General features: G+C 51.5%; 1 protein-coding gene across 8 annotated transcripts in view; it reads left to right on the top strand.

The window, feature by feature from the left end:
- The first annotated feature begins 4,113 nt into the window (after positions 1 to 4,113).
- Positions 4,114 to 27,551, top strand: part of PLEKHA6 (pleckstrin homology domain containing A6) — a 138,973-nt gene continuing 115,535 nt past the window's right edge. For 3 of the 8 annotated variants that reach the window (XM_037067177.1, XM_037067181.1, XM_037067182.1), the window contains exons 1-3: positions 4,117 to 4,686; positions 10,353 to 10,429; positions 13,582 to 13,639. In XM_037067177.1, the coding sequence (XP_036923072.1) occupies positions 4,604 to 4,686; positions 10,353 to 10,429; positions 13,582 to 13,639 (218 nt within the window). In that variant the 5' untranslated portion in view covers positions 4,117 to 4,603. Of the gene's footprint in view, positions 4,687 to 10,352; positions 10,430 to 13,581; positions 13,640 to 27,551 lie in introns of all 8 variants that reach the window. The other 5 variants (XM_037067178.1, XM_037067179.1, XM_037067175.1 and 2 more) reach the window with 4 other exon arrangements.

Genomic DNA, 27,551 nt, shown 5'->3' on the forward strand with positions numbered 1-27,551 from the left:
CTTGACCAGGAATTGAACCAGCAACCCCTCAGTTCACAGGCCAGTGCTCAATCCACTGAGCCACACCAGCCAGGCCTTCACCAAATGTATTGAAATAGTGAAGCAAATGGCTTGAAATACAGCTTTCTACCATGGAATTGCCAAAACTCTGGGTACTTCGCCTGAGTTCCCCAGAATTCTCTAGGAAGAGAATATAGGCTTTGAACTAAGATGAACTAAGACCCTTTCTTGATCTAAAATTTTGGTCTCCTTGGAAGAGACAAGTTCCTGTTCTCAAGTCATTAGAAATGCAGGTGGTTATCTCAAGGGCTTTCCCAAAGAAGCATTGGTTATGCCAAGGAAACAGTCAGGGACACAAGACAATGTGACCTGACTTTGGTCACTATTGGTCAGGACTTTTCCGTTATTAGGGGTGGAAACCCAAGTCAAACTGTCTGAAGTGAATAAGGGTATTTATTAGCACCTACAAGTTAAAATTCCAGGGATACAGCCTTTCCTGGCAAGCTGGGTCCTAGGGCTCATGAGTTAAAAGGCGGACCCAGTCTCATGTCATCTTCTGGCGCCACTTTTTCCTGTACTGGCTTCACTTCCAGTAGGCTCTCCTCACACGAAGACTCCAGCGGCACCACAATGACACATGCCAACTTCACATCCAAGGGGAGAAAAGGCTTCCCAAGAATTCTGGGATCTTCTTAAAACTGAATCTCATTGATTTGGTGTGAGTCGCATGGCCTTTCCTGAACCAATCACTATGTCTAGAGTCAGATGAGCCTCATCTGTGACCCGTTCTCCAGTGGAGCTCGGGTGGGCATGGAGCCAGCCCGTCCAATCCACACAGGCTGACAGTGGCAGAAGGAGAGACGTCCGAAGGAAGCCCAGGGGCTATAACAGAAGAAGGGAGACTGGATACCGGACAAATGAAAATAACAGATACTAATTTCAGTCCTCATTAAATTTGATTTTCTTATAAGTACTCTATTAATTTCCCATGGCTGCTATAACAACTTACAACAAACTGGGTGGCCTAAAACAGTGCACATTTACTCTCTCACAATTCTAGAGGCCAGAAGTCTGAATTCAAGGTGCTGACAGGGCCATACTCCCTCTGGGGGCTCCAGGGTAGAATTCCTTCTTTGCCTCTTCCAGCTTCTAGTGGCTGTCAACACTCCTTGACTTGTAGCCACATCAATCTCATCTCTGTCTCTGTGGTTGCATTACCTCCTCCCCTCTGTCCTTTCAACTACTCCTCTGCCTTTCTCTTATGGGGATAGTTATCAATGAATTTAGGGCCCATCCAAATAATCCTGAATCGTCTGATTAAGATCCTTATCTTCGTTACATCTGCAGCCATTTTCCCAAGTAAGGTCACATACTTAGGTTTCAGAGTTTGATGTGGACAGTTTCTGGGAGGCCGTGTTTCAACCTACCACAGGTACGAAACTGGAAGCATAGTAACATTTAAGTGACTAGACCGAGGTCTCAAAGGTATGAGAGAATGAGAATCATTTCTAAATGCTACTGATGTATTTTATCCACATGATTAGTTGCTTTTTAAAGAGGTAAATAAAATTTACTGCAGGAAAAAAAAACAATGTCTATAGCATACAAAATAAATGTTAATTGACTGTTTATGTTATCAGCAAGCCTTCTGGTCAACAGTAGGCTATTAATAGTTAAGTTTTGGGGAGTCAAAAGTTATATGCAGTAAAGTATATGATTGTCCAACCTCTATGCCATATACCTGAAACTAATACAAAATAATATTGAATATAAACTGTAATTGAAAAGTTATATGTGGATTTCCAACTGCACAGGAGGCTGGTGCCCCTATGCCCTGTGTTGTTCAAGGGCCAACTGTATTACTATTGGCGATAATTTATAAACAAGAACTTGAATGGAAAAAACTACCGGCAAGAATACACCACGGAAAGCTAGTTTCAAATCTGATTTCTTTTCCTAATCAAATGAGTAAAAACATTCAAAATCTCAACCACTGGCTTTTTCTTGACTAGGTCAATGTTTGCAGGAACCCGAGCCTACATCAGAGGTAAACAAGACACAAATCTTGTGAAGAAATCAACAGGAGCTCCTACTCCTTAAAGAAGACAGCAGTCAAATACATGTTTTCAAATATATGTCAGTCTGTCCCCTATTTCCACCCACATTCAGCCCAAGCAGCCGCCCTTACTGGTTGCTCAGGTTGGACTGGGAGCACACTGGTTGCTGGTATTTTCCCTGGAGGCATCTTGGCAGCAATTCTGGATTCAGATCCTCCGATATCACAGGGGCTGGGCAGGTGGCTCTGTGTTTTATCAGCAGGGTTAGTCCTACAGGTGTTTCACAAGGCTGGGGACGAGGGACAAGAGACTGGTGAGGAGTCATCTCTTAGCCCTCTCACTCTTGCCAGTTCAGGAACTAGAGGGAATAGATACTCATCCGTGATTCTCAGGTGTGGCTCTGCTTTCTCTACTAGAAACCTGAAGGACCTGGGAAGGGCAACAAGAGTTGGGTGTTACAATTTCTGATCCTCTTCTGCATCTGGAGAACATACTCAGCTTGCACCTGCCATGGGGGAATCAGCCTGTTTACCCATTGGCAGAGTAAATTTCCAGTGTTGTAGGCAGAAGAATGTAATAGAAAGAACTCTGGTCTGGCACGCTGGTGAGCCGACCCTTCTCTGCCACACCCTTGCTCGGTGACCTTAATCAGCACCTTTTCTTATTTGCTCCTTAATTCCCCATATTTAAATAAGAGGATGGGACCAGATGTTCTCTGAGGCAGCTTCTAGCTTCACTATCAGATGCGCACACATTATACCCTCAACGTTCAGCATTTGGGATACCTGTAAGGCTCATTGGCTGCTGCTTTTTCCAGAAAGCTCTCTTCCTACACACCCTGATGTTGTTGATGGTGAAATTTACCAGGACCCTAAATGAGGTCCCAAAGTGCAGGACTGGTTGGAACTGAGTTGAACCCAGCTATGCCAGTACCAGTCATTCATCCGACATGAATTGGGAGCTCCAGGTAGGTGTTAGACCAGTGAATGAGATGGAGGCCCTGCCCGGAGGAGCACACAGCTCAGCGAAAGAGACAGATGAATAAATCAAGGTTTGCTTTACAGGGCGGTAAGTTCCACTGTAGGGTTATTAATAAGGCTGCCTGACACATAGAGGATGGACATATTAATCTGTCTTTGGTGGAGTCAAGAATGGCTTCCTGGAGGAGGTTACACATGGGCAGACACCTGAAGGGGTGAGTAGGAATTATCCAGGTAGAACAGGGATCCAATCTCTTATGGTGCTCCCAGTAACGATGCTCACTCAGCAGAGACTTGCCACCTGCCATGGGACACGTTGTTTCCTCTAAATGCAGGTGTCTCTCCCCTTGTCTATTCCATCGGGTCTGACGCACAGATCGGAAGAGTGTGCGCCTAACTGCAGCCCCAGGGGAAGATCCTGTGTGAGCTGGGAAAGCCGACTGGAGCCCAGCTTTGACACAGACCCGGTGACTGGACAGCTGCGAGCTGCAGCCCCACCATCTCTGATATACCAGCACTGCAGCCTGCACCCTGTGTCCTGTGCACAGAACACACGCCTCCCTCTGGTTTTGTTTGCTTATTTCTTTCCCTTTTCCTCTTCTCCTGAAAGTTTGGGGAAAGGCACATAAAAGCTGTTGGTTTCTGAGTGTTTTTCTAAGGAGTCCTCTGATTCTACTCAGTCATGGCGGGCTTCTTGGAGGAAGTGCTCAGAAAGAAAGGTAAGGATTGACTTGACTAACGAGGCTGGCATCTTAGCAAGAGGAGTCTCCTAGGGCCTCCCGCTGCTCACACCCCTGCCACCACCCTTCCCTGAATTTGACCTTTGTTCCTCTACTAAACTCCCGCCGAGTATAACCAGGTTTGACCACGTCCCCCTTTCCGTTTAGTGGTTGGACATGTCCGTCAAGTTCGTGGTTCAAAGCTTCAGCCAAACTGGTTTCCCCGCGCCCCGCATCTGGACTTGGAGACCTGAGGGCTGCGGTCATTCTTACTGTGAATTACCTTTGTAGGCGGTGCCCTGGCTCCGCCTCCCCACCCCCCGCAGGTTCAAGTGTGGGTTGGGAGCTGGGGCGGTGAGGAAATACTCTTCGCTCACACAGCAACCTGCTCCCCGCTCCGCCGCCAGGCTGCTGGCCGCTGGGAGCTGGAGGGACGGAGACCTGGCGCGCTACCCTGAGCGGTCCAGGCCGGCAGCGACCGAACTCGAACCGCGCGGATCTCCAGTCCCCAAGTTCACAGGCGTCGGAAGAGGAGTCCGGCTCGAGCAGGAGGTAGATAGCACCGGGGCTCCGCCTGGGCGGCGCTGAGCACGCACGGCCCCGCTAGGGTTAAGTCTTGCCGGCTCCCTGCTGCACGGCTGTCGGCCAGCTGCCTTCAGGGAGAGGCCGGAGCCACTACCAGGGACCCGGAGGGACGCCGCCAGCTGGGGCTGCACCTACAACAGACCCAGCTCCCTGCCCCATCACTGCTTCTCGGAGGAGCAGAAAGTGGGGGCTGCGGGTGGGAAGCCCCTGCCAGCTCAGCACCCGGGTGCCTGGAGAGCCCGAGGGGCAGCGGGACACCGAGATGGCCGATGATGTTGACTGGCTGGACTTGCCGGGCCGGTGGACCTATGGAGTTGACCGCGGTGGGAGAGTCTTCTTCATCAAGTATGTTGTCTGTCGTGTTTGTTTTTTTATTTTGCATTTCTTTAAAGTTGTCCAACTTGAAAGGTGGCGGGGCTGGGGGCTGGCTGCAGTGAGAGTGGGAAGTGGTGGCTGGAACCACAGGCATGACTAATAAGTTTATCTCCATGCCTGTTGGAATGGGTCTCCCGCCTTTTCCTCAGTGGATCAAAGTCCAGTACAGGTTCAGCTTCCTGAAGTCTTGAAGGGCAGGGCCAGGCAGGGTAGGTGGTGGCCTTCCGCCTCCCTGCCAGTCACAGATGGGAAGTGGGGCTCTGAGGAGGATGACTGGACCCAGGGCCCAGCCCGCAGTTCTTTCCTTGCAGCTCTGTGCAGTCCACCCACAAGGCCAGGAGTGAGTTCTTTCTTTCTTGCCCACTCCCCCGCTTCCTAAGGGGCGACCTGGACTAAGTGACAAAATTCCAGGAGACCCTGCCTCTACCACCCAGTTCCCGCTGTTCCCAAGCCCACGGACTCTCCTGCTTCCTTATGGGGCTGTGGTCAAGGGGAAGGAGAAACACCCACAGCACATTCAGCATTTTTTAGAGAGATGGAGCCTTTGCTGCTCTCAGTAATATATTAGCACTGTTATATTAATTTCATAAGCCAAAATGGCCTTGGCATAGTCTCGTTATAACAGAGTGGCCCTGCTGGCACTGTTTTGGCCCACTCCTACTGTAGTTGTCTTTTGCCAGGAGAGAAATCTCCCGATATAGAGCAAGTCTACAAGCACAGCACTTGGAACTGTTACCCACATGCGATGAGTGCTCCTTCCTCCAGACAGCCACTCACAGAGCCCTGGGGCTGAAGGGGTCTCGGCCACAGCGGCCTCCTTTTCAGATGGGAGAGCTAGGGCCTCAGAGCTTGAGCGTCCCCATTTGAGAGGAGGCCACTTGTTAATCGGAGCTCAGATGAGCCCAGTAGGTGCGGACCGCAGTGCATTGCCTTCCCCGTGCTCAACTCCCTTTGCAGATGGTTTCTCTTTGGTGTTTCTCAGTTTCCACATTTGCTGCAGGCAAATGTGACTTCTGTAACTATCACTATTATCATAATTGAGGCTGTAATTAGATCATCTTAGAAATTAACGTCGCTGAAGTGCTTGACCCCGGGTTAGATTCTTAAATAACAGAACATCCCCAGTATTGAAACTGGAGTTCCTTCTGTCAATGGTGTGAGATTTTATTGCCCATAAGAATCACCCAAGGAATTTATGAAAAAGGCCAATCTTGACCCTACCTGCAGGGGTTCTGGTTCAGAAGCCTTAGAATCTGAATTCCTACAAGTTCCTCAGTTATTGTAATGAAATATTAATTTGACTCTTTTCATCTTTTTTTTTCCATCTTTTTTTTGCCTTCCAGCTTCTTTTCCTTATTCATTCCACAAACATTTATTGAGTATCCACTGTTTGCCTACCGTAGGGCTAGTCATTAGAGATAAAAAAAGAAAAAAAGCCTGGCTGGTGTAGCTCAGTGGATTGAATATGGGCCGGCGAACCACAGGATCGTGGTTCAATTCCCAGTCAGGGCACATGCCTAGGTTGCAGGCCAGTTCCCAGCATGGGACGCACAAGAGGCAACCATACATTGGTATTTCTCTCCCTCTCCTTCCCTTCCCTTCGAAAGAGAAATAAATAAAATCTTTAAAAAAAGACAGGTTTTTCCTTGAAGGGAGTAGAAAGAACATGTAAATAAATACTTAGGAAAAAATAGGATACATTTTAGAGGTATTTGCATGTGCTCCAGAAATATAAGGAGAACTAATGTTTCCTGGGAAGTTGAGGGAGGGCCTCCCCAGGAGGAAATATTTGGGCTGCTTTTGTAGGATAGTGACCAGAGTAAAGGGGGCCTTGAAGCAGAGGCTTGTGGGAAGGATGGCACTGAGGGGTGCCAGGGCACAGGTTATGCAGGACATGCCAAGGGGGTCTCTGCAGATGGAGTGGAGGCTGCAGAAGATGAGACAGAAGTAGGAAGGGGGCGGCTTTGGAGAGGCCTTGTGTGGCAGGCTGAGGGTCTGGACCTGATTCTGTAGGTGGAGGGAACCCAAAGGAGATTGCAAACAGAAAGGACACAGAGCCGCCTTTTGGAAGGCTCCCCAGCAGCTGCAGGAGGGGAGGTGATGTGAGGGCTCCAGAGGGAGGCAGGGGAGGAACTTGAGGGGTGGAGAGCAGTTAGGAAGCAACTGCCAAAGTCCAGGAGACGGGTGTGGGGACCTGAATTTCAGTGGCGAGAACAGAAGAGAAGGGAAGGGAGAGACGGGAGAAACCTTTAGGAGTGGAACTGAGAGCATTCACGTACTGCTTGGACGCTGGGGAAGAGCGGCAAGAGGAAGAATGGAGGGTACATCTCAGAACTGCTCACTCAGTCTGACAGCGATCTGGAGCGTGGGAGGAGGAACAGATTTTAGGGAGAGACAGGCTCGGAGAGGGAGGACAATAGAATTTGAGGGCCTTGCAGGATATTCAGGAGTTGATGTCTAATAGGATAGAGTTTGAAGAGGAAGGCCTGGGCTGGAGCATGCTGAGCGTCATTGTGTAGAAGTGGGACCGCCTGGAAGTATGGGAGAGGGAAGACAGGAGGGCACCCAGGCAGCACCAGCTTGTAAGGAAGGGGTAGAGGAAGAGAGGGCGGAGAAGAAGGCCAGGGGTCACAGAGGGCGACAGCACCAGGGCCAGCGAAGGGAGCCGTCCCAGACTGTGAAGAGGAAGGATGTTAGGAAGGAAGGAAGGGTCAAGGGTCAACAGTGGAAAAGTCCAAAGTGTCTACTGGATTTAGGAACTGGGGCGGGGGTGCGGGCAAGGTTCTTTAATGACATTTAGGAAAGTAGTTTTAGGAGAGGGCTACAAACAGAAACCAGGTTACAAGGATTGCGGAGTGGGAGGCCAAGAACTGGGGACAACTAGAAGGCACTGGTTTCCTAGAAGGATTTTTGGTCAATAGGAAGAGAAGCACGAGACCGGAGGAGGCAGGAGGGGAGGCAGCATTCAGAGGGAGCACGGTTGCCTGTCGCACACCTTCTAACCAGGAACCTGGCCTGCAGCCCAGGCGTGTGCCCTGACTGGGAATCGAACCAGCAACCTTCAGTCCACAAAGCAATGCCAAATCCACTGAGCAACACCAGTCGGGGTGTTCTTTTTTTCTTGAATTAAGAGACAAGATATTCATTGAGAAGGGGCAGGGTTGAGGAGGAGAAGCAGGTGTGAGACATGAGGTTGGTGGGAAAACTTAGAACAATCTGCAAATGGCAACTGACCGAGGCCCCTGAAGAAGATTCTAGGTGGTGCTTAGGGCCCAGCCAAGCTTGGGGACTGTGGATTTGCAGTGACATCAGTCTTCCCAGTTCCACAGTTTCCCCATCAGCCCGAAGCTGGAGTGGAGACAGCCTGCAACTGCAGTGTTCTAGACCAGGGGCTGACATGGGGAGGGAGAAGGAGAAGAGGAAATAGAGGGGGGGGGCTATGCCCACACATGTGACCTCATGATTGTTCGTGATATCCAGGCAAACTGGAGATAGGCCCATCCTCTGAGGGAGCTGTGGGTGTGAGAGCAGGACAGGAATCAGGCCAGAAAGTCTTAGGGCATGAGGAGAGGTGTGAGGACCAATGTCCCCCTCACACTTACCGTTACAGTTCTGTGCTGGCTGGGTTCCCCCCCACCTCAGGTGCCTCTCCCATGGCCTCCCAGACAAAAGCCCAGCCCAGAGGTCCTCTCCCAGGGCACACAGTGTCTCCAGGGCCCCAAGGACACCAGAGTAGGGACCTTGTTTCTTCTCTGCTCTCCCCATTAGAGGGGAGGTTCAGCTGGGAAGCCTCCTCCTGCAGCGTGTGTCCAACTAGAGAAAAATCAGTGCAGTCAGGAGAAAAGAAAGGCGGTGTCCACACAAAGACTCAGACACAAGTCTTCATAGCAGCTCCATTTGGAATGGCCCCAAACTGAAAGCAACCATGATGTTTATCAACAAGCAAGTGGATGAACACACCGTGGTATCTCCCACAGTAGACTTTGGCTTAGTAATGAGATGGGATGAACTACTAACATGTGCTACCACACGGGAGGAAGGGAAGAGGTCTAGTCTGTGTGAGTCACTACACAGCACTCTCGAAACTCTGGAAAATGCCGACTAATCAGTAGTAACAGGAAGCAGATTAGTTGTTGTTGGGGGAGGGGGAGGGTAGCAAAGGCTGTGGTGGTGGGGGAGTAGAGAGGAATTACAAAGGGTGCAAAGAGAGTTTAGGGGAATTCACCTCTGGATTTGTGTGATAGTTTCGTGGGTAAATACTATGTTAAAACTTTAAATTTTGCTTGCTTGTTTGTTTTGTTGTTTAGATTCCTGTTAAAGGTGAGATATACCAATGACACTCAAATACGGAACAGGCTGACAGGGTCCAGAGGGGAGAGGGGAGAGAATCATAGGGGAAAAGGGGAGGGACTCACATGAACAAGTATAAAGGGCACATGGACAATAATTAAGGTGGGGGGGCGGAAATGGGAGGGAGGTGGGGAGCACTGCGGGGGCAGGGCAGGGAATATAAAACAGAAAACTGTACTTGAATAAGAATTAAATAAAAAAACTTTAAATTGCACATTTTAAATATGTGCAGTTTATTAGATATCTTGCTTTACTAAAATTTTTGTGAGTCCTTCTTAGTGGAGTTTGTTGTATCCATTAAAGTATTAATTATATCTTAAAAGCAAGGAGTGTAGTCCTGTCCTGGGCCCCAAGGACTACCCACCGCCCACCCCACAAAGCCTGGATGACACAGGGGATCTGAGAGTCCTTTCTTTCTTGGACTGGCCGAGAAGGTTGGGTACTTCAGGGCTCTAGAAAAGTCCATGTCACTTCGTTGGTGAGGGCTGAGCAATACCAGTGGACCATCTACCCTTGGAGGCTGGAGCCCAGAAAACCTGCACGGCTGGGGAGTGTGCACTGTTGGGAGTAGACATTAGAAAAACTCGGGTCTTAGAGGTATGCATCTGCGTCTGAATCCTGGCGTCTTCACCTATCAACAGTGTGACTTTGGGCCAATTACTTCACCCCTCTGAACCTCATGTTCGTCATCTGTAAGTTCCTAATGTGCGGGAATGTTGTGAATGAAAAATATAGTATTGTAGATACCCTAGAATGCCGGTTTCCCCGGCCTCCTCCGTTCTGATCCACTGAGTAGCGGCCACTTAAGAAGGGACCTTGCCTGTCCTACCCACGTGACTTCACCATCACCTCAGATGTTGCCTCTCTCGTGAAGCCATCGCGTTGCTCCCTTCCTCAGCTTCACCCCTGTGAGGTATACACTCTCTGTGCACAGATATAACAGCGAGTGTACATCCCGCAATATCATATTGTAACTACCTTTTTATTTTATTTTTAAAAATGGAGGTACAGTTGACATGCAACATTGTATTTTTCAACTATCTTTTTACGTTTGTTTCTTTGAGGTCAGGGATCAGATATTATTCCTCTCTGAATCCTCGGAACCTGCTCAATAAACACTTTGTGAGAGTGAATGAATGAATGAATGAATGAATGAATGAATGAAATGCGGGTGCCCCCGCCTCCTGTGTCTGGGATCCAACAGTCGGTGGTGACGCGAATTTGGAGATGGTCCCGCTCAGGGAAGCCTCTCTTGAATCTGACGCTTGCTCGTTGGTTTTCTACAGTGACGAGGAAAAGTCAACCAGCTGGGTGCACCCCGGTGTGAAATCGCCCATCCAGAGCGGACACTGCTCTGGCCCAGGTAAGAAGCTCATCTGCCCCCGCCTTTCAGTGGAAAAGGAAGCAGTGGGTTGAGGCAGCACTAGGGCGGCTTCTTCTTTCTCCACCGATGGACTCAGCTGAACGTTACATCCACCGTCTGGGGATATTACAGGAGGGCTGATTGCTCACCGTCGGGTCTTTCGGAGCCTCCAGCTTTATGATTAGTATATGGGAAAGACCTTTGAGAACAAGGATTTTACTCCTGTCTCGCCCCCTGCTCAGTCAGCAAATCCCCTCCATCTTATCAGCCCGGGACGAGAACTGCTGCCACTGGACGATCTCACTCTGTGCCTCCAATGCGGTCGCCACCGGCCACGAGTAGCTGCTGAGCAGTCGGAGTGTGGTTGCTGTGACTGAGGAACTGAATTTTAAAATTTAATTAAAATTTTAAAAAATTTTTAAAAATTTAAAATTTAAAAATTTTTAAAATTAAAAATTTTAAATGTAAAGTAAGTAGGAACTCCTTCACATAGGGGAACACGAAAGGAAAGGGGACAGGGCCACAAGGATTGCTTACTCTGCAGAAGACCCATTCCTCGCTCTCAGGGAGTACCCAGGCTAGGGGCAAACGGGGGACAGGTGCAGGCAAGGATTTCAGTCCAGACAGAAGGGTGGAGATACAAAGAATCAGAAGGGTACTTCGAGTGAACAACCCATTGTCCTCTTCAGGCCACCGTAGACCCTCCCCCATGGGCCTCCCAGCCCTTCACCTACCTCAGGGCAGGGCAGGCACCTGGTGCAGAGAGGCCAGGTCACCCCTGGGTGCCACGGCTCTGCTGGGCACACTGGGGTAAGCTGCTGACTTGCCCCCAGCCTACTTTCTTCTGGATTCCAGGCTGGAATCGTTGTGTTTTTAGAGGGGGGGGCAGGGATCCTGGAGTCCAAGGCCTTCATTTTAAAGTAGGGAAGTTGGAGAGCAGAGGGGCAGTCCCTGGCTTGGGGCCACTCAGTGAGAGAAGCAGAATCAGAGCTAAGTGCAGATGCCCGTAGGGGCAGAGAGACTGACTCGACTTTCTGTTAGTGTGGCCTTGAGCAATCATTTTTGCAGGACTCGGCTTCTTCCTCTGTAGAATGGGGGTAGGATGACAGGCCTCAAAAGGCTGTGGCACAAAGTACGTGAGTGAGTCACTCTCAGCAGAGGCCACTGCTGCTGCTATAGCCAGAGGTGTCTTTCTGACAGACAGCAGGCCTCCTGACCCCAGACACGGCTGTCTCCTTCTTCCGTGTTTTGTGTTTCGGTTGTCTGCTGTCTGAGTCCCTCCACCTTATCAGGGCTCTAGGTGGGGCTGGAAGAGGAATAAAAGCCCTTGAGCCAATTCCTTCATTTTTGGCTGCAGCCAACTGGTTGTCCAAGGCTTGGAAGGGGTTAAATGCCCCTGAAGCTTGCTGGGAGGGCAGCTGTCTCAGCGGGCACTCCGCCTGGGCAAGGATATAAGTACCCTTGGTGTTGCCCAGGCGGAGAGGGCAGTGTGGAGGGAAGTTGCTAGAAAAGGCAGGGCACATAATCCATACTGGCCTCCTTCCCAGGCACATCACAGTAGCAGGATTTTTTATGATTCTGACCCAATGGGGGTCCCTCTACTTGGGGAGGCTGCCAACCCACACCCTTCTGAATGGGAATGTCCTCCCACAGGGACAGAGGGGAACAAGTAGCATTCATGGAGCAGCACAGAGGAAAGAATGTGAGTTCTGGAGGCAGCCTCTGGAGGCCTCCGAAGGCCTTGCTGGGGTCTCTGGCCAGGAGGTGTCAATCCTTCCGAGCCGGCACCAGACTTACATTCAGGCTCAGACCCTTCCTCTGTGACCTTAAACAAGTTGATTGACCTCTCTGGGCCTCAGTTTTCTTATCTGTAAAAATGTTTGGAATGATGCCTATTAAGTAATGTTGCTGTGCAGATGAATGTGCTTGTAGTGGTGAGATGTGCAGCTTAGAGGAAGGGAACCCCTGTTAAGTGGTAGCTGGTGCTGCTATTTCTATGGACCAAGTTCCGGAGGGGCAGGGGGGCCTGCTGACTGCTCTCCTGTGTTGAAGCAGCAGCATTACCATCAGCAGCAACTATGGAAATAAACCTTGAAAAATAGGGTTGAGTAAAAGGAATATATCAAAACTGGGCTCTCCACTTTGCAGAACCCAGCTGGTACTATAGCTGGAGAGATCCAGACCTTTATTTTATAAAACCTCATACACAAGGTGGGCATTTGGATTGACTGGAAATGTGGCAGTGATTTTCAAGAGACCACACACCTGTTTTTTAATATGTCAGCCAGGGACCTCTTGCACCCCAAAATGAATGATCCCCCCCCGAGTCCTGCCTGTCCCCACCTCTTACAGTGGATTCCCTCTGGTCTCTCCTTTGCCTCTGTAGGGTGAAGGAGCCCTGTCTGCTGGAGAGACAGGGTGCTGTAAGGGGCTGTTGTGGAAGGGCAGGCAGGATGAGACAGAGGCCTCAGGGCGCTCTCGAAGGTGGAGGCGCTCCGCTCTGGAGTTGCCCAGCAGGGCCTAGCCTCCCATGGGTTCCTCAGCTATTTGGTCCCTGCTCACTTGGCGGGTCTGTGATTCTCTGCTCTGAGCATTTCTATGGATAATTTTTTTCAGAAGTGCTATTAAAAATTGGTTAAAAAGTCTGACTTCCTGGGACTGGTGTCTTGTCTTCAGCAGCAGAATTTGGAGCTAATGACCTGTGAGGCCTGGGCCAAGCAACCCACCTTTGGCTCCAGCTGCTGCGGCTGTGATGTAAGCAGGCTGAGGGGTAGCCCCGGAAACCCTCCAGGGCCGCCCTCTGTGCATTCGCTGCTGCGTTCCGGGGGCTGGGGCAGGGCCCCACCCAGAGTAGCTGCTCATCAAAGTCGTTGAATGAATGAATGAATCCTGTGAGGTGGAGATTCATTGGGTCACTACTCATCGACGGCACATGTTTCATTTACTACCATCTCTCTTACTGTTTGCTGGAAACAAACAGTAAGAGAGCCTGATAAGAATAATAGACCAAAAGAGTAAAATGTTGGGTTTGAATGCTATTGGCTTCTCTGAATTCTCCTAGTTCTCCCGGCTCCCACCCCTCCTGAGTTCAGATTGGGCTTGTGGGGCTGAGCAGGGAGAGAGGGTGACTTTATGACTTTGCTTTCCCACAGATTTGCCCATGGGCTGGGAGATGGATTCCACCCAGGAAGGAGCTGTGTATTTCATTAAGTGAGTATGGTGCAGTTTGCTTCTGGTCTCCCCATTGGTTCTGCTTTTGTGCTTGTCACTGATGCCTTCTTGAGAGGGGAGACGTTTGAGCACCCAGTTTTTCTCTGAAGGCCTTGCTGGGGTCTCTGGCCAGGAGGTGTCAAGCCTTCCGAGCCGGCAGCAGATAAAGCTGGGTGTGTATGTGAGGTGTGTGTCTCTGCGTGTGTTTCTGTTGGCCCGGGAGAGCCAGTGTTGATCGTGGGAAGTTTTCTAAAGCAGGGTGGGGTGGGTGGAGCATTGGGCTTGGCTGCAGAGGTGGGAGGGAGAGGGCGAACAGAGGAGAGAGGCTGTTCTAGACACACAGGAGGAACGTTCAGAGGAGGAGACAGAGCACTGGGTGCCGTGAGCAACAGGAAGTGAGCCAGCTGGAGGGAAGGTGTGAATCAGGTGTACATCAGGCAGGTTGGGTGGTGACAGGCTCCATTACTGCTGCTCTTCTGGGTGGGGACACTGCCCTCCTGACGGGGGCAGGTGTGGGTCCAATGCTCTGATTTTCTCAGCGGTTTGGTCAAGCCCCTTTGTGGACTGGGATAGCGCATGCTCTCAGCAGCTAAAGGTGCCACCATCGATGTCACCACGGAAGCAGCTCTTTGGGCCGGGGTGTCACACACCTACCTGATTGGACTCATTTCCCCATGTCTTGGCCTGGGTCTCTCCATCTCCCAGCCAGGCTGGATCCTGGCTTTGTTTCCGTGGGTGAGGCTCCGCGTGCTCAGGCCTGTGGGCCTCCCCACGTGGTCTGGCCTCAGATCCTGCAGGGCTGGCAGAGAAGACGGCTGCCCAGAGGGAGCCCCTTCCCAGCTAGGGGAAGGAGGACCCTCTCCCTTCCTTCCCCTCCCTCTCTTTTTTGAAATCTTCATCCATCTATACCATGAGAGGTCACTTTTCCATTCCCACTTCGAGACCAGCCAGCACTTACATGAGCCTGACTGTTAACCATTGAGGTTAAAACAGAAACAAAATGTGACAAATTATGTTTTGGAAATTGTTCTGATATGACATGGCTCTCACGGCCTAAGCTTCCCCTGAAACTGAGCGCAAATCCTTCCTGCTGCAGTTAAAACATTTCTCCTTTGCTCTTTGAAGACACCGTCTCAGCATCCAGTTACGTGCATTTGGTTCTCAAGGTCATCGACTGAGTGTTTTCACATGTCCCATCTCTCCTCATTGGTCACAAAACACCTTCTACCTGCTATGGCCTGGCCCTTTCCTTAAGCTGTCCAGTTATGGTGATTTTCACCTTTCTTTTTCTCCATCACACCAAGTTCATTCCCACCTCAGGGCCTTCGCACTTGCTGTTCCCTCTGCCAGGGAGCACTTTCCTCCTATTTCGGCCCATCTGGCTCTTACTTATTATTATTGAGCTCAGTGTTACCTTCTCAGAGGAACCTTTCCCAACCACCTCGTCTGAAGATCACCCCAACTCCTCCTCACGGCCTCTTACTTTCCCTCACTGCCCCTGCTACGGCTTGAAAGTGTTTTGTTCATGTATTTATTGCTGGTGTTCCCCACCACTGCCACATCAGCCCTGAGAGCGGATTCTGGCTATTTTGTGTTCCCCTCTGTCCTAGAACCTTCCTGGCATGTGATAGGGAATCAATATTTGCTGGGATAAAGTATTGAAAACTGTTGGGAGATAAAGAGTCATGGCATAATTAAAACTACCGCTTCAGTGACCAGTCCAGAGCATGTCTAGTTCTGAACTCATGGCCTGCCCATCACTGACACCTGTCCCATTTTTATCAGAGGGGCCACCCAAGGCAGAACCCCAAGAGACAGCCTCAGGTCCTCCTCCTCAAGGTCCGTCAGTTCTCCTAGATACCCCTCAGTGCACCCCCTTCTCATCATCCTCTGACCTCTCCCTGCGCTCATGCCCCCCAGGCTCTCACCTGGATCATTCCAGCAGCTTCCGGACTGACCTTCCTGCCTCCAGGCCACACTGCTGCAAGAATGCCCTTTTCTACAATGCAACTTTGGTCATATGTTCTCCATTGAAAACCTTTCATGCTTTCAGTTATAGGGTAAACTAAAGCACTCCTGCCTTCCTTCTCCAGCCTCGTGCCCCCGCCGCCACTCCCCAGTTTGCCAGACCAAATTGCCATGGTCCCCTCAACACTTGCCTCCCTTCTGTGCCTCCCAGCCTTTGCTAGTGCTAATCCCTTCTCTAGCTTGACTTGTGTCCACCTGCGAACACTTGCTCTTCCTTCAAGACTCTGCTCATTACACCACTTCTTCAGGGAAGCCCACCTGTATTGTAATTGCTTGTTTACATGCTGTCATTTTCCCTAGATCAGTGGCTCACAAACTTGAGTGTGCATCAGAATCTCCTGGAGGGCTTGTTCGGACAGATCGCATGGCCGCACCCCTCGAGTTTCTGATTCAGAGTCGGAGAATTTGAATTTCATGACAGGTCCTCGGGTTATGCTGATGCCGCTGGTCCGAGGACCACACGTAGAGACCCACTGTTATAGACTGAACACTCATCAAAGGCAGGGGTGAGCACAGGGTGGTCGTAAAGCCTGGAAGCAGAGATGATGTTGTGTTGTCATGTGTTGTGACAAAATGTCAGCCAGCCATCTATTATGCATTCTTGTCTGTCCCCACGTGTGGTGGTCACTGCCCACACCGAGAGCCGCGGTCGACCCGCTGAGAGCTGAGTGCCTTCCTGCACCATTTCCTTTCATCCTCTCTCCAACGTTATGAGGGAGACGCTCTCATCCCTAACTATTTAAGCAAGTGAACTGAGACTTGGTAAATAACTTGTTTAGTGTCACAAAGCTTGTAGAAAGCAGAGCTGGGACCTAGCCCCATGTCTGCCTAATTTCACAGGCTGTGCTCACACAGACAGCCTGGCTGTCTCCAGCATCCCTGGTCCTGGGCCCCGGCAGGACAGTGCTCAATAAACCCTGACCAACTGATGGACTGAATGAGTGAACGGCCCACTCCTCATTTTCACAGTTCCCTGAACAACCAACCCCTAAAAAGGTTTATGGCATTTGGTTGGTGGGTGAGTTACAAACTCTGAGGACCCAAGACATGCATCCCAAAACATAATAATAAAAGTGAGAAATACAGGTCATATGGGAAGCTATATTTTTCTTTAAAAATTGTATTGATTTATTTTTGGAGAGAGAGGGGAAGGGAGGGAGAAATGGTAGAGAAACATCAATGTATGATTGCTTCTTACATGCCCCCTACTGGGGACCTGGCCTGCAACCCAGGCATGTGCCCTGACTGTTAATTGAACCAGTGACCCTTTGGTTGGCACTCAATGTACTGAGCCACACCAGCCGGGGGCAGAAAGCCATTTTTTCTTCTAGTGTGAGTAAGTCAGATTTCATTGACAAATATTAACATTTGCCCAGGATCAGACAAATATAACTGTGTGTCAATAAGCCCTTTCCTGCATGCTGCTTGGGAGATGATTCTCATGGTACCACAATTGATGTCATTCCCTGAGTGTGCCTGCGGTTTTGAAGTTGTCATTTACCAGGAATGGGTGGCGCAGGGAGAAGAGAAAAAACAGAGGGTTAAAATGTGGGCAAAACCCATTGCAAGCCTTATGCGTGTACCAAATAAATCCAGAAGAGGGCACCAAAGCACACATGATTGGCCCAGCTAAGGTGACGGGGTGGCGAGGCTTCTCTCCTCAGTTTCATGGGGAGGGCCCTCCCGGACCTGATAAACCATCTTGACCATCCTCTGCCACATCTCAGCCACGGTGGGTCTTTCAAAACTTAAGCATCTGGCTGCGTAACACCCATTCCTGGTCTCCGGCCCCTGACTCCTTCCACTCTTCCTGCGGAAGCAGCCAGGGTGGAGCTTGCCAATTCTGTCTCCAGTGGCGCCTTTCCTAAGTTGGTGGAGCAGGAGATGTGGCAGGGGTGCTTTCTGCAGCGCCTGGGCCCCTGCTGCTCCAGCCGTGTGGGTGCAGGGCCTCCTTGGGCCATGCCAACCTGGCCCCGAACTTCCTCTAGCCCAAGGACCGCCCCCCCTCCCCAGCTGTTATCACTTCATCCTTGTTCTGGTCTGAGTGCTTTGTCCAAGAAGGTGCCAACACAGGCAGCTGCTCCACCAGTGCCTCTGGCTCACCCTAGCTGCTTGCTCGTGGCCGCCTGGGGGCTGCAGGAGGCAGGGGTGCAAAAGCCAGGGCTCTCTCCCCAGGTGCTTGTGGGACACCCTGACCTGTGGGGCCCCATGGCAGCGGTGCCCAGGAAGTGCAGTGGAGATGCCAAGAGCTGTTCTGTTGCCTCCAGAGGGCAGATGGGACAAAGAAGGGAGGTCACAGGACAGCAAAGCTGCAGTCGGTGCCCGTGCTCTGCCCTCAGAAAGGTAGATAACAACCATGACCAACAAAGAATGAGACAGATGAGGAGAGAATGCTGTGAGTGACACAGGATTCATTGGCAGATGAAAACTGAGTGAGGCTCAGTAGTCAAGTAACTCGTTCAAAGTCCCTCAACGGGAAGGAGATGGGACTGGGTAGGTCCTCAAAGATAATTCATCACATAGGGCTCCCTTTTCTGCTCCCCACTCGGCACGTTCTGGGAGGGAGAGATCCATGTGCACATGGCCTGGATGAGGAGTGGGCAAGGCATGTGCGACAGGCAACAGGTCCTTCATGGTGGCAGCCTCTGCAACTGCACATGATGCGAGTGTCAATGACGCCTGGGAGGCAAGGAGGACTGGGGTGTTGAGGGGGTTGTGGACCCCCCCCTCTGAGCACCGGGGCTGTGGATTCTGGGGCAGAAAATAGAACCACAGAGGTAGGTTTTTAGGAATGCTTGTTCCTTGTCTGAGTCTTCACACCCTTCCCAGCTCAGCTGCTCAGGACAGAGAGAATTTAGATCTGGCCAAAGTGGGCATCTACTTTCTCTGCTCCACTTCACCCGTCCTTGTGAGAACTCTGAGACCTGCTTGCTGCGTCCCCAGCCTTGCTCCTCAGAATGAAGGCACTGGCCCCCACTGCAGTCCTCCCTTTGGCCTCTCAGGTCCCCAGAGCCACCCAGATCTCCCAGAAGCCTTGATGGTTCTGGCTCAGGCCTCTCAGAGGATCCATGGGGCTCGTCTGCAGCCTGTGCCCGCTGTCTGCCAGAGAGGAAACCCTCCCAGCAGGCCCATCTGTCTGTCTCCTGGCTTTTCCAGCTGCCTGAGGGTTTTGTGGGATGGGGGCTGAGGTCCTTGACTCCTTCCCCACCCTCTCTCTCTCTTCCTGGGTGCCGTAATCTCTGGTCCCTGCCTTGCTTTGCTCCATTGGCTTCTCAAGGCAGAGACGCCCCCAGAGTCCCTCCCCCATCTTTGCCAGTCGGAAGCCAGCTCTTCCCCAGCCTGTGCAGAGTGGCCTTGCCAAATCCTGGAGAGCCAGGGCAGGTGGGTTGGGCTTAACCCGCCCTGCCTGGCACTGGGCCTGCACCCAGGACTTCTCTGCCACTACTGCTGAGTGGCCTTCCTATAGCCGATGAGCCCAGCATCTCAGCTGGGCTGGGGGAGTGTTTGGGGGTGGGGTACCTAGGGATTGCACTGCCCGCCACAGCTTCAGGCAGGTATATGATGCTGTAATCTGAGGGGACCCACCCCAGCCTGGCCCTCTCTGCACAGAGAGGGAAGGACAGTCCTTCTCATAGCTCTCTGTGGTATGGGGAATGGGGTTTAGAGCAGATCCTCTTAACATCCCCCCAAGCAGGGCTCCTCCTGAGGAGGAGCCTCGACTTCAAGAGGCAGACCTCACACCTCAGACTTCAAGAGAATTCTGCATTTCTGGTTATATCATAGAGTTTTTTTGTAAAGAGAATCATCAGTTGGTAAAAATGATGCTTATACTCTAAAAAGACACGCAGAGCCCTGGCCGGGCAGCTCAGTTGGTTGATCATCATCCTGATACCCTAAGGTTACAGTTTTGATACCCAGTCGGGGCACATGTGAGGAGCAATCAATGAAGGTAGAAGTTAGTGGAACAGCACATCGATGTTTCTCTTGCAGTCTATTGAAAAAAAGACCCACAGAGAAGGATAAGTATTTGTGTTTGCGTCAAGAGAGGCTTAATTAAAAAATTAAGTTGTACTACTAATAAATATTTTTTAAAAGACAGAATAATCATGTGGGTGGGTTCTTGTAGATACCCTTCCTCCAGCCACTGCTTTGTGAAATGTCTCTATATTCAGAAGGGACCCCAGGAGCTCCCGTGTTTCAGGCTGCAGCTTCTGGGTCTCAGGGTGGAACTGAGGGAAAACTCTGTTTTCTTTCCATCTTTCTGATTTGGTTATGAAACTCAGTCTTACCCATTGCCACAGAGAACCTGGTACTTTTCTAGTATGTACAGAAATGTGAAGAAAAGGAAACAGGGTGGGAGAGACACAGAGAGAGAGGGAATCTCTTAATGGTATGGCCTTGGCTACAGCAGAAACAGGGCTGCCATCCTATTGTCCGAAACCCTCCCTTCTGCCCCTGACCCTCAATAATGCAAAATACAGACACTCCCTAGCTCCACCAGCATCCTTGCCCAAGGTCATTGGAAACCAACTTGGGTTAAAGACCTAGAAGGTCTAGCACCTTGTAATGGACTCCTGCCTGCTTTGAATGTTATTTCTTTAAATTCATTGTGCTGGAGTGGGGGTAGGGCTGTGAGGGCGCTGGGGCCCTGGCCAAGTCTCCTTGACACCCAGAGATGTGCCTATCTCTTGAGTGAACAGCCACAGAGGTGAAGGCTACCACAGACAGGCCTGGTGAGGCCAGACCCCTGGGCACCTTCTGGCTCCCTGCACTCTGGGGAGAACTGGAAAATGCTGCTTGCACAGAAGGTGGCCCAGATTCCCTTTGGGGGCAGCCTCAACCCCGTGGTGGAAGGCTGGGTGGGCTGTGCTGAAGTACCCCATCCTCTCCGGGGTGGCAGCCTGGGTGGTTAGGAGCTTGTCGCTGGTGTCGATGGAGTTAAACCTTTCCGGGGGACTATTTACTCCTGATCCTAAGTGACAGCTTGGGGAGGGAGAGTCACGTGGCCCTGAAATCCCCTCGGGAGCCCACGGAGCATGCCCAGCTGCCTCTGCCTGGGAAAGATGCTGGATCCTGCAGTCACCACGACAGCATCCTCTCCCCGCATCAGGGCCCCGCCAGCTGGAGAGATGACTAATTAGACCAGATAGGATCCAGAGCCCCGCTTTTCCAAAGGGGGCCCTGAGAGGCGGGGGAGGAGGACCCCAGCTGGCCTGAGCTGGGGGGAGGGGCGCTTTGGGACCCAGAGAGTTAATCGCTTTTCAGCGTGGGGCTCGCACCTCAGAAGCCGGTGAGTCTGTTTTGATGCATCATGTAGACGAGGTGGGAGGAGGGAGGTTGGGCTCTGGTCGGGTTGGCAGCCGCCTGCCCTGTGAGCCTGGGCTGCTGGCACCGCGGTGCCACTGCCTTCCCCCTTCTTTATTTTTGGCAGCGTTACTTGGGGATCATGGATTCTGAGGATGCTAATTATAGTCCTCTGTGTGTCCCCTTCCCCAGCCCCCCAATACCCTCAGAATCCCCAGGAAGGGCTGATGTGGTTTGAATTTATTATATTGAATTGCACCTCCTAGGTGAGGCCAGTTCGGGGCCATCAGCTAACAAGGTTCCAGCTGGGGACCCCAACCTGTCTAGAGCAAAGAGACCAGCCCCACCCTGCCTCTATTCTTGCCGGAAGGACTATGTTGATGGCAATAAGGAAGGAAAGATGGAGGGAGGGCCTGGGGTCAGACTTAGGTGGGTAGGGCTCAGGGTGTGTGTGTTTTATGGGTCAGAGGTTGGGGCCCAGATCTCCTGAGCCTCTTGGACTCCTAGGGGGCGTTGGATCTCTGGAGTGTAAGATCAGGTCCGGGGCACCTGAAGAAGCTGGAGCCTGGTGTGGGCACTGGGGGCCTGAGGGAGCAGGTTTATAATGGTGGGACCAGGCTGCAGCTGGATAAGGGCCTCAGGCTTCCTGTGTGAGGTCCTGGGTGAAGGAGTGAGGTTGGAGAGTTGGCAGAGAGGGATAGGAGGCAAGAAGGGGGGTTGGACAGGAAAGGCTGGGGACCAAAAGGGAGAAGAGGCTACTTGAGATGCTCTTTGTGACCACAGGCAAGCCAGGAAAGGTAAGAGGGGAGAGCCAGGATGGAGGGAGCCAATCTGGGGTTGCAGGGACAGGGAGGCTGAGCTGCAGTGGGGAAGGTGGTGGGAGGGAACTGGCTCAGAGTCCAAGTCCAAAGGGGTTGCAGCCTTCAGGGATGGCAGTTCTTCCCCATCCCCACAGACGCCTCGCCCTCAGTCTGATGGTGTGGGTGGTGCACCCCACTGAGACTCCAGTACATGTGGGGTGGGAGCCCTGGTGGGCCTGTCTCCACCCGAGTCTGTGCTCTAGATGTCCTAAGACCCCCCAAACCCTGGCTTCCGGGTTCCCCTAGAGGAGCATTACTTCTGCCTCACTGCAGCTACCTCTCAGCGTGGGCAGCACGCGAGCAGTTCTTGCTGCTGGAGAGGAGGTGGGAGGCAGGTCCCACAGAGACTCAGGCCTGAGGCTCCAGCCACCTCTAGATGGGGGTGGCAGGTGGGCTGAGGTGGCTGCCTGGCACTGCCCTGGGCTTTCCTACAGGAAACAAGCAGCTCTGTGTCTCCTCACCTCAGGGAGTGCGGGGCTACGTTAGGAATTATTAAAAGCCCTTGGTTTTCCAATCAGTGGCAAGGTGATAAATGAGTTAGCTCAGAGTGTAATTAATCCTGGGCAGCTGCACAGGCTCTAGACAATATGGGTTTTTCTTTCTTTCTTTTTTTTCTCTTGCTCGGTTGGGTTCTTTTCCTTCTTTACAGGAAGGTGATGGTGCAGGACGCATTACACAGATAATTACTTTTAACACGTCTGCCTGGATTGAGTTGGATTCTTCCTGCTCTGTGTAAATGAAGTAATTACAGAGGAAGTCAGTGAGCCGGGCAGCCAGCTCTGGCTCCCAGGCTGACATCATGGCTGGTGGGCCTGAGGTGCCCCCACCCAGCCAGGACCAGCCTGTGTCCATGGGCTCAAGGGAGGGAGCTGGTGGGCCCAGGGCCCTGGACTAGGAGGAACTGAGCTGAGAGTGGGGCCAGCCCAGGGTGAAGAAGCACTGCGACAGCCAGTTCTGATGGGTCTCTCTGAGCCATTTCCTCTCTGTCTTCCTTCCTGGCCTGTTGGGATGTTCCCTGAGGACACTGGCACTGGGCGTGGGCATCCCCCAGGGGATGGTCAGGAGGAAGAAGGTTGGAACTGGGTTGCACGGGCTCTGAGCTCTGGCCTGAGGAGGTCTGGAAGCCAGCACCTCAGTGAGGGGACATCGGCAGGCCAGTCTCCAACCTCTCAAAAAAACATTTAGAGAGGAGAGACCATGCTTTGTTTGGGGAACATTTAGAACACATGCAGAGCAGAGAGGAAAAGGAGTTGAGAATAGGCTGGGTGAGCCCTCTTTGCACCTTCCAGGGTGCCAAGCATGCAGGTGTTACCGACGGAGAGTGGCGCGCTGCCTGCCAGGGTTGTGGAAAGACTGCTCATCTGGAATTTGAAGACATGGATTCAAATCCTGGTCCAGATTAGCAGCTGTGTGATTTGTAGAAAGTGTTTGTTGGTTATTATTATTTGAACGGGGCATATCAGAAGGCAATACTTTCACTCAAAGATCAGACAGGTGCTGCGGTGGGTTAGGGGGAAATGTGTTTAGGGCAGATGGTATTCAGGGTGACTGTTAAACGCTCCCAGGTCACGTATTCAGTCTCCGTAGAGGGCTGTGTGAAGTCGGGAAGCTGGGCTGGGTGTGTCAGTGCTGATCTCATCAACATGTGGCAATGCCGAGGCTGTGCTCCTACAGAGCCTAGGAAGCCCCTCCGCGGCCAAGGTGAGGTCCCTCCTCAGCGCTGATGGTGCCCAGTCCACCCAGTCTGACTCCTCGTTACCTGAGAACCTGGGTCTATGATTGCAGGTGCCAATCTGCTTTTTCAATTAGTCTAATCATTGCAATTAGCCCATTAAAATCAACCTAGCCTCTGGTGGTGAGGTTATTTTTCTGATTGCTTGGTTCCTGGGTTCTCATTAGTATCAATGGGCTATCCAAAGAATTGTAGGCAAGCCTGCTTGCCTCAGCTGAAGCTTTGGCTGCCCAGCTGGGGCACTGAAGAGGTCATAGCTAGGAAGGAAAACCGGCTTTCAGTGAGGTGGGATGGTGGGGTGGGAGTATGCTGATGAGGGGATCGTTAGACTTGTTAGAATCACAAGCGAGCCCTAGAACCCAGGTCCCTCCTTCTAATCCAATGTTCTTCCTCTTTTGAGCCTCAGTTTCCCCAGCTCTAGAGTGAGGGCAAAAATTCCTGCCCTGCCTGCATCACTGAGGTTCAAATGAGGTCATGTAGGAAGTGGGTCTGAATATAAAGCAGTGCAATATGGGATGGCTTTATTATATCAAATGTGAAAGCTCTTTAAAGTTACACAGATAGTCTCAGTGTCCCTGGGCACTAGTTCCTAGACCCCTGTACCTTGTTAGTCACTTCCCACACTGTCCAGTAATTCTCATTTCCACTGCCTTCTCATGCTTCCCCCCTCCCCCAAACCATGGGTGATTGGAGGGCATTAGCACATAGTAGGAGGTACTCAATAAATGTTGGTTGGATATATGCAGCTTTGACTGAATGAGAGTTTGGCGCAGGGAATAGGCCAGGGGAAACAGTCAGGAGGAAGCTTTTGACGGCAGTGGCAGGGGTGCGTTTATTTCCCACCCTGCTCAGCCTTGCCTGTTCCTTCATGAGACTGAGCTGCTTCAAGGCAAGAGATGATCCCATTTGTCTTTGTGTTTGTGATGTTTTGCACAGAGTCAGGCATGTAGCAACTGTATGATAACTGCTACTTGAATGAATGAGTGAATGAATGAATGAGTCAGGGTAATGTGGTAGAGAGCACATGAAATCAAGAATCAGATGACTGGGACTTGGAATCCTGGCCCCTCCACTTTCCTTTGGCAGATATTTACTGTATGCTCATACCAGGCAGGAACTCGTTTGCAAAAATGAATTTTAAAATTCACAGTCTAGTAAGGGAGCAGACATGCGAGCAAACAGTTGTCCTGTCTGTGACAGAGACATACCTGTGCTATATATGTTGGTGGGCAAGGAAAGAGAGTGATAGGCTCTCCCAGCCGAGTCAGGAAAGGGTTCCCAAAGGAAGAGACCTTACTTAAGGTGGGTCTCATTAGCTCGGAAAGGTTGCCGAGTTTTGGGGGGTGTTGGTTTCCTAAGCTACCACGTGAGGAGTTTAAAGCCTCCTTCACAGAGGTAAGTAAAATAACATGAATAAAACATCTGGCACTGAATAATCTTTCAATAAAGCTTAACAATGTTTCCTTGAAGTCAGGCCAGGTTGGTGGGGGATGGAAAGGAGCCAAGAGCTCAAGGAATTTTAGAAGCTGATCCACTGTTCATCTCAGCTCTGCTAATTAATGCCCACATGACCTTAACGAGTGCCTTAACTTCCCAAATTCCCAGTTTCTATCTCTGCAAATTGGTGGTAATAAGTCTACTGTGTGGATCAGTGGAGGAGCTTCGCACAAGGTACCTAGACCGTGCTTGGCACATAGTAAGAAATATGAGCTAGAAAATAATAGCTCTTCTTTGTTATCATTACCAACATATTTCATGAAGAGACTACACCATACACAGACACACACATGCTGCATGTGTGTTAACTCTCAGATATGCTCAGAGAAGGAGGAGGGTGAGGGGGGCTCAGGGTTAGGCTGAGAAAATTTACCTGAGGCGAGCTCACTGGAATTCTAGAACAGGTTGGAAGGACCAGGCCTGAACAAGAAAACTGGGGAAGTCATCTTGTGGCTCATGCCCCAGGCTGCCTCAGGCGAAACTGAGAGGTGGCCCCCTGACAGCAGGAACTTCATTCCCTCAGGCACATAGGCCACCCTTCCCCCCACCCGGGCCAGTCCTGCTGGCAACTTCGCAGCAGCTCCATTGCCTGGCTGGTCCCCTGACCTTCCCTAGGCAAGACAGCCTGGCAGCCATGCTGGGTTGCCATGGTAACTGGCAGCCTCCCAGCTGGGTTGCCTGGGTAACCAGTTAGCTGACATTGGAGGAGGGGGTGGTAAGGAGGGGAAAAATCAGCCTCAAAAGAGGCAGAGGAGGACAGGGGGAACCAAGAGGAAGACAAATCCCAGATGCCCCCAGCACAGCCCTCTCCTCTCACTCTCACGGGACTGGGGCGGCCTGAGAAAGGCAGGTAGGAAAGGATGCCGCGTGGTTTCCACTGCGCACGCGTGTGTGCTGGTGTGGTGTGAGTCATCTCGGCCAGCGCGGGATGCTGGTAGATGAGCCGGGGCTACAGGAAGGCTCTCTCCCGGCAGCATGGTCCAGAGCGGAGGGAAGCCATGGGCTTCCAAACCTAGCTCTCAGTCCTGGTTCCCCGCCCCTTCTTTAAGAGCTCTAGTTTCCTCATCTGTAAACTGCAGGTGCTAACATGGACGTCCAAGAGCGTCGTCTGGGACAGTGCCTGATACTGTCAGTGGAGGTCCCTTCTCACCTCCATGCAGGCTTCCTCCTGCGGGGATGCCTCCCAGCCTGTGCACAGCTCCTGTCTAGGAGAGCCGCCTGGTCTGAGCGCAACCCTGTAGCAGGATGGAGGTGGGAGGGGTAGAAAACACCGTGGGAGCATTCCAAGAGATGTCCGTGCCAGCCTACCGGGGATGGGAAGCAAGTCTGTCAGGCAGGAACATCTGCAAGAAAGTGTTCATAGTAAGGCCTGACTGAAATTTTTGGCGGCAACCAGTAGGAATAAATTTTCCATCACAACCCAGAAAACACATGTGTGTTACCTTTACTGCCAGCTTCTGGTTACATTCAGACTAGTCTGGTCTCTTTTGTTTAAAAAAAATAGATAGTCTTCACCCTTCAGCGCGGTTTCACACCCACCAGCAGGGTCACAGCCTTCAGTTTGAGAGACACTGGGAGAAAATCCAAGCCTAAACTCCTCAGGCTTCTCTCACCTTCCACACGTGGTGTTACTTGGTTGGACCCTCACAACTGCGATCTGTGAGGTTACTGAGTCTCACAGGTCACATGCTTTGCCCAGGGTCTCTGTTGCTGATGCTGTTGCCCAGTCTTTCCTTGCTGCAAGAGGAATGGAAGGACTCTTCTTATAGAAGGACCACAGGGATCTAAATCCAAGGGCCTGGAGCTGAGCCTCGAAGCTGGCGCCTCCTGACTATTGTTGCAGGGATGAGAGAGGCTGGGTGCCAGGGAGAGCTGAGGGAGGTGGGCCCGGCCTGAAGCAGTCTCGGGGGTCCCTTGTGAGACGCAAGTCTGGGAATAAAAGGGGAGCATGGTCTGGCTTTTCTGGTTGCTGAGCCTTGGCGGGTACAGCTGTGAGGAAAGGAAGAGTCTGTGTCAGGGTCCTGGGGCCGTGCCTTGTGCCTCAGGCTTCTGGGAGATTTTCTGAAGGAAAGCCTTAAGCCAGTCCCCAGAGAGGCCAGTTTCTAACTGTCTACCTCCAGCTTGGACATGACAGTCAGCAGGAGGCCTGCCAAGGTTCAGTCGGGGGAGAGCTTCGCACTGGTGGTGGTGGTGGCGGCAGCGAGGTGAGGAGTGGCAAGATTGGGAGGGCACAGAATCCCTGTCTTATAAATATTTATTGGGATAAATTGAAGATAAGGCCCAGAATTGGAGTCAGGAGCATGAGGAGGAGTTCATACTGCCCGGTGCCATTTTCAGCCATGCTGTGAGAATTACCCTGTTTCTCCGTCTCCCAGGACCTGGCTTTCCCGTGTGTGAGGGTGCTCAGTGGCTGGTGCCAGTTCCCTTCCTTCCCACCAAGGACTTTGCCCTTGGCAAACGGAAGCATGAGTAAGCAAGGGGGTGTTTAGAG

This window comes from Sturnira hondurensis, unplaced genomic scaffold, assembly GCF_014824575.4.
Source record: "Sturnira hondurensis isolate 20B ecotype Veracruz unplaced genomic scaffold, ASM1482457v3 Scaffold0017082, whole genome shotgun sequence".
Taxonomy (NCBI): domain Eukaryota; kingdom Metazoa; phylum Chordata; class Mammalia; order Chiroptera; family Phyllostomidae; genus Sturnira; species Sturnira hondurensis.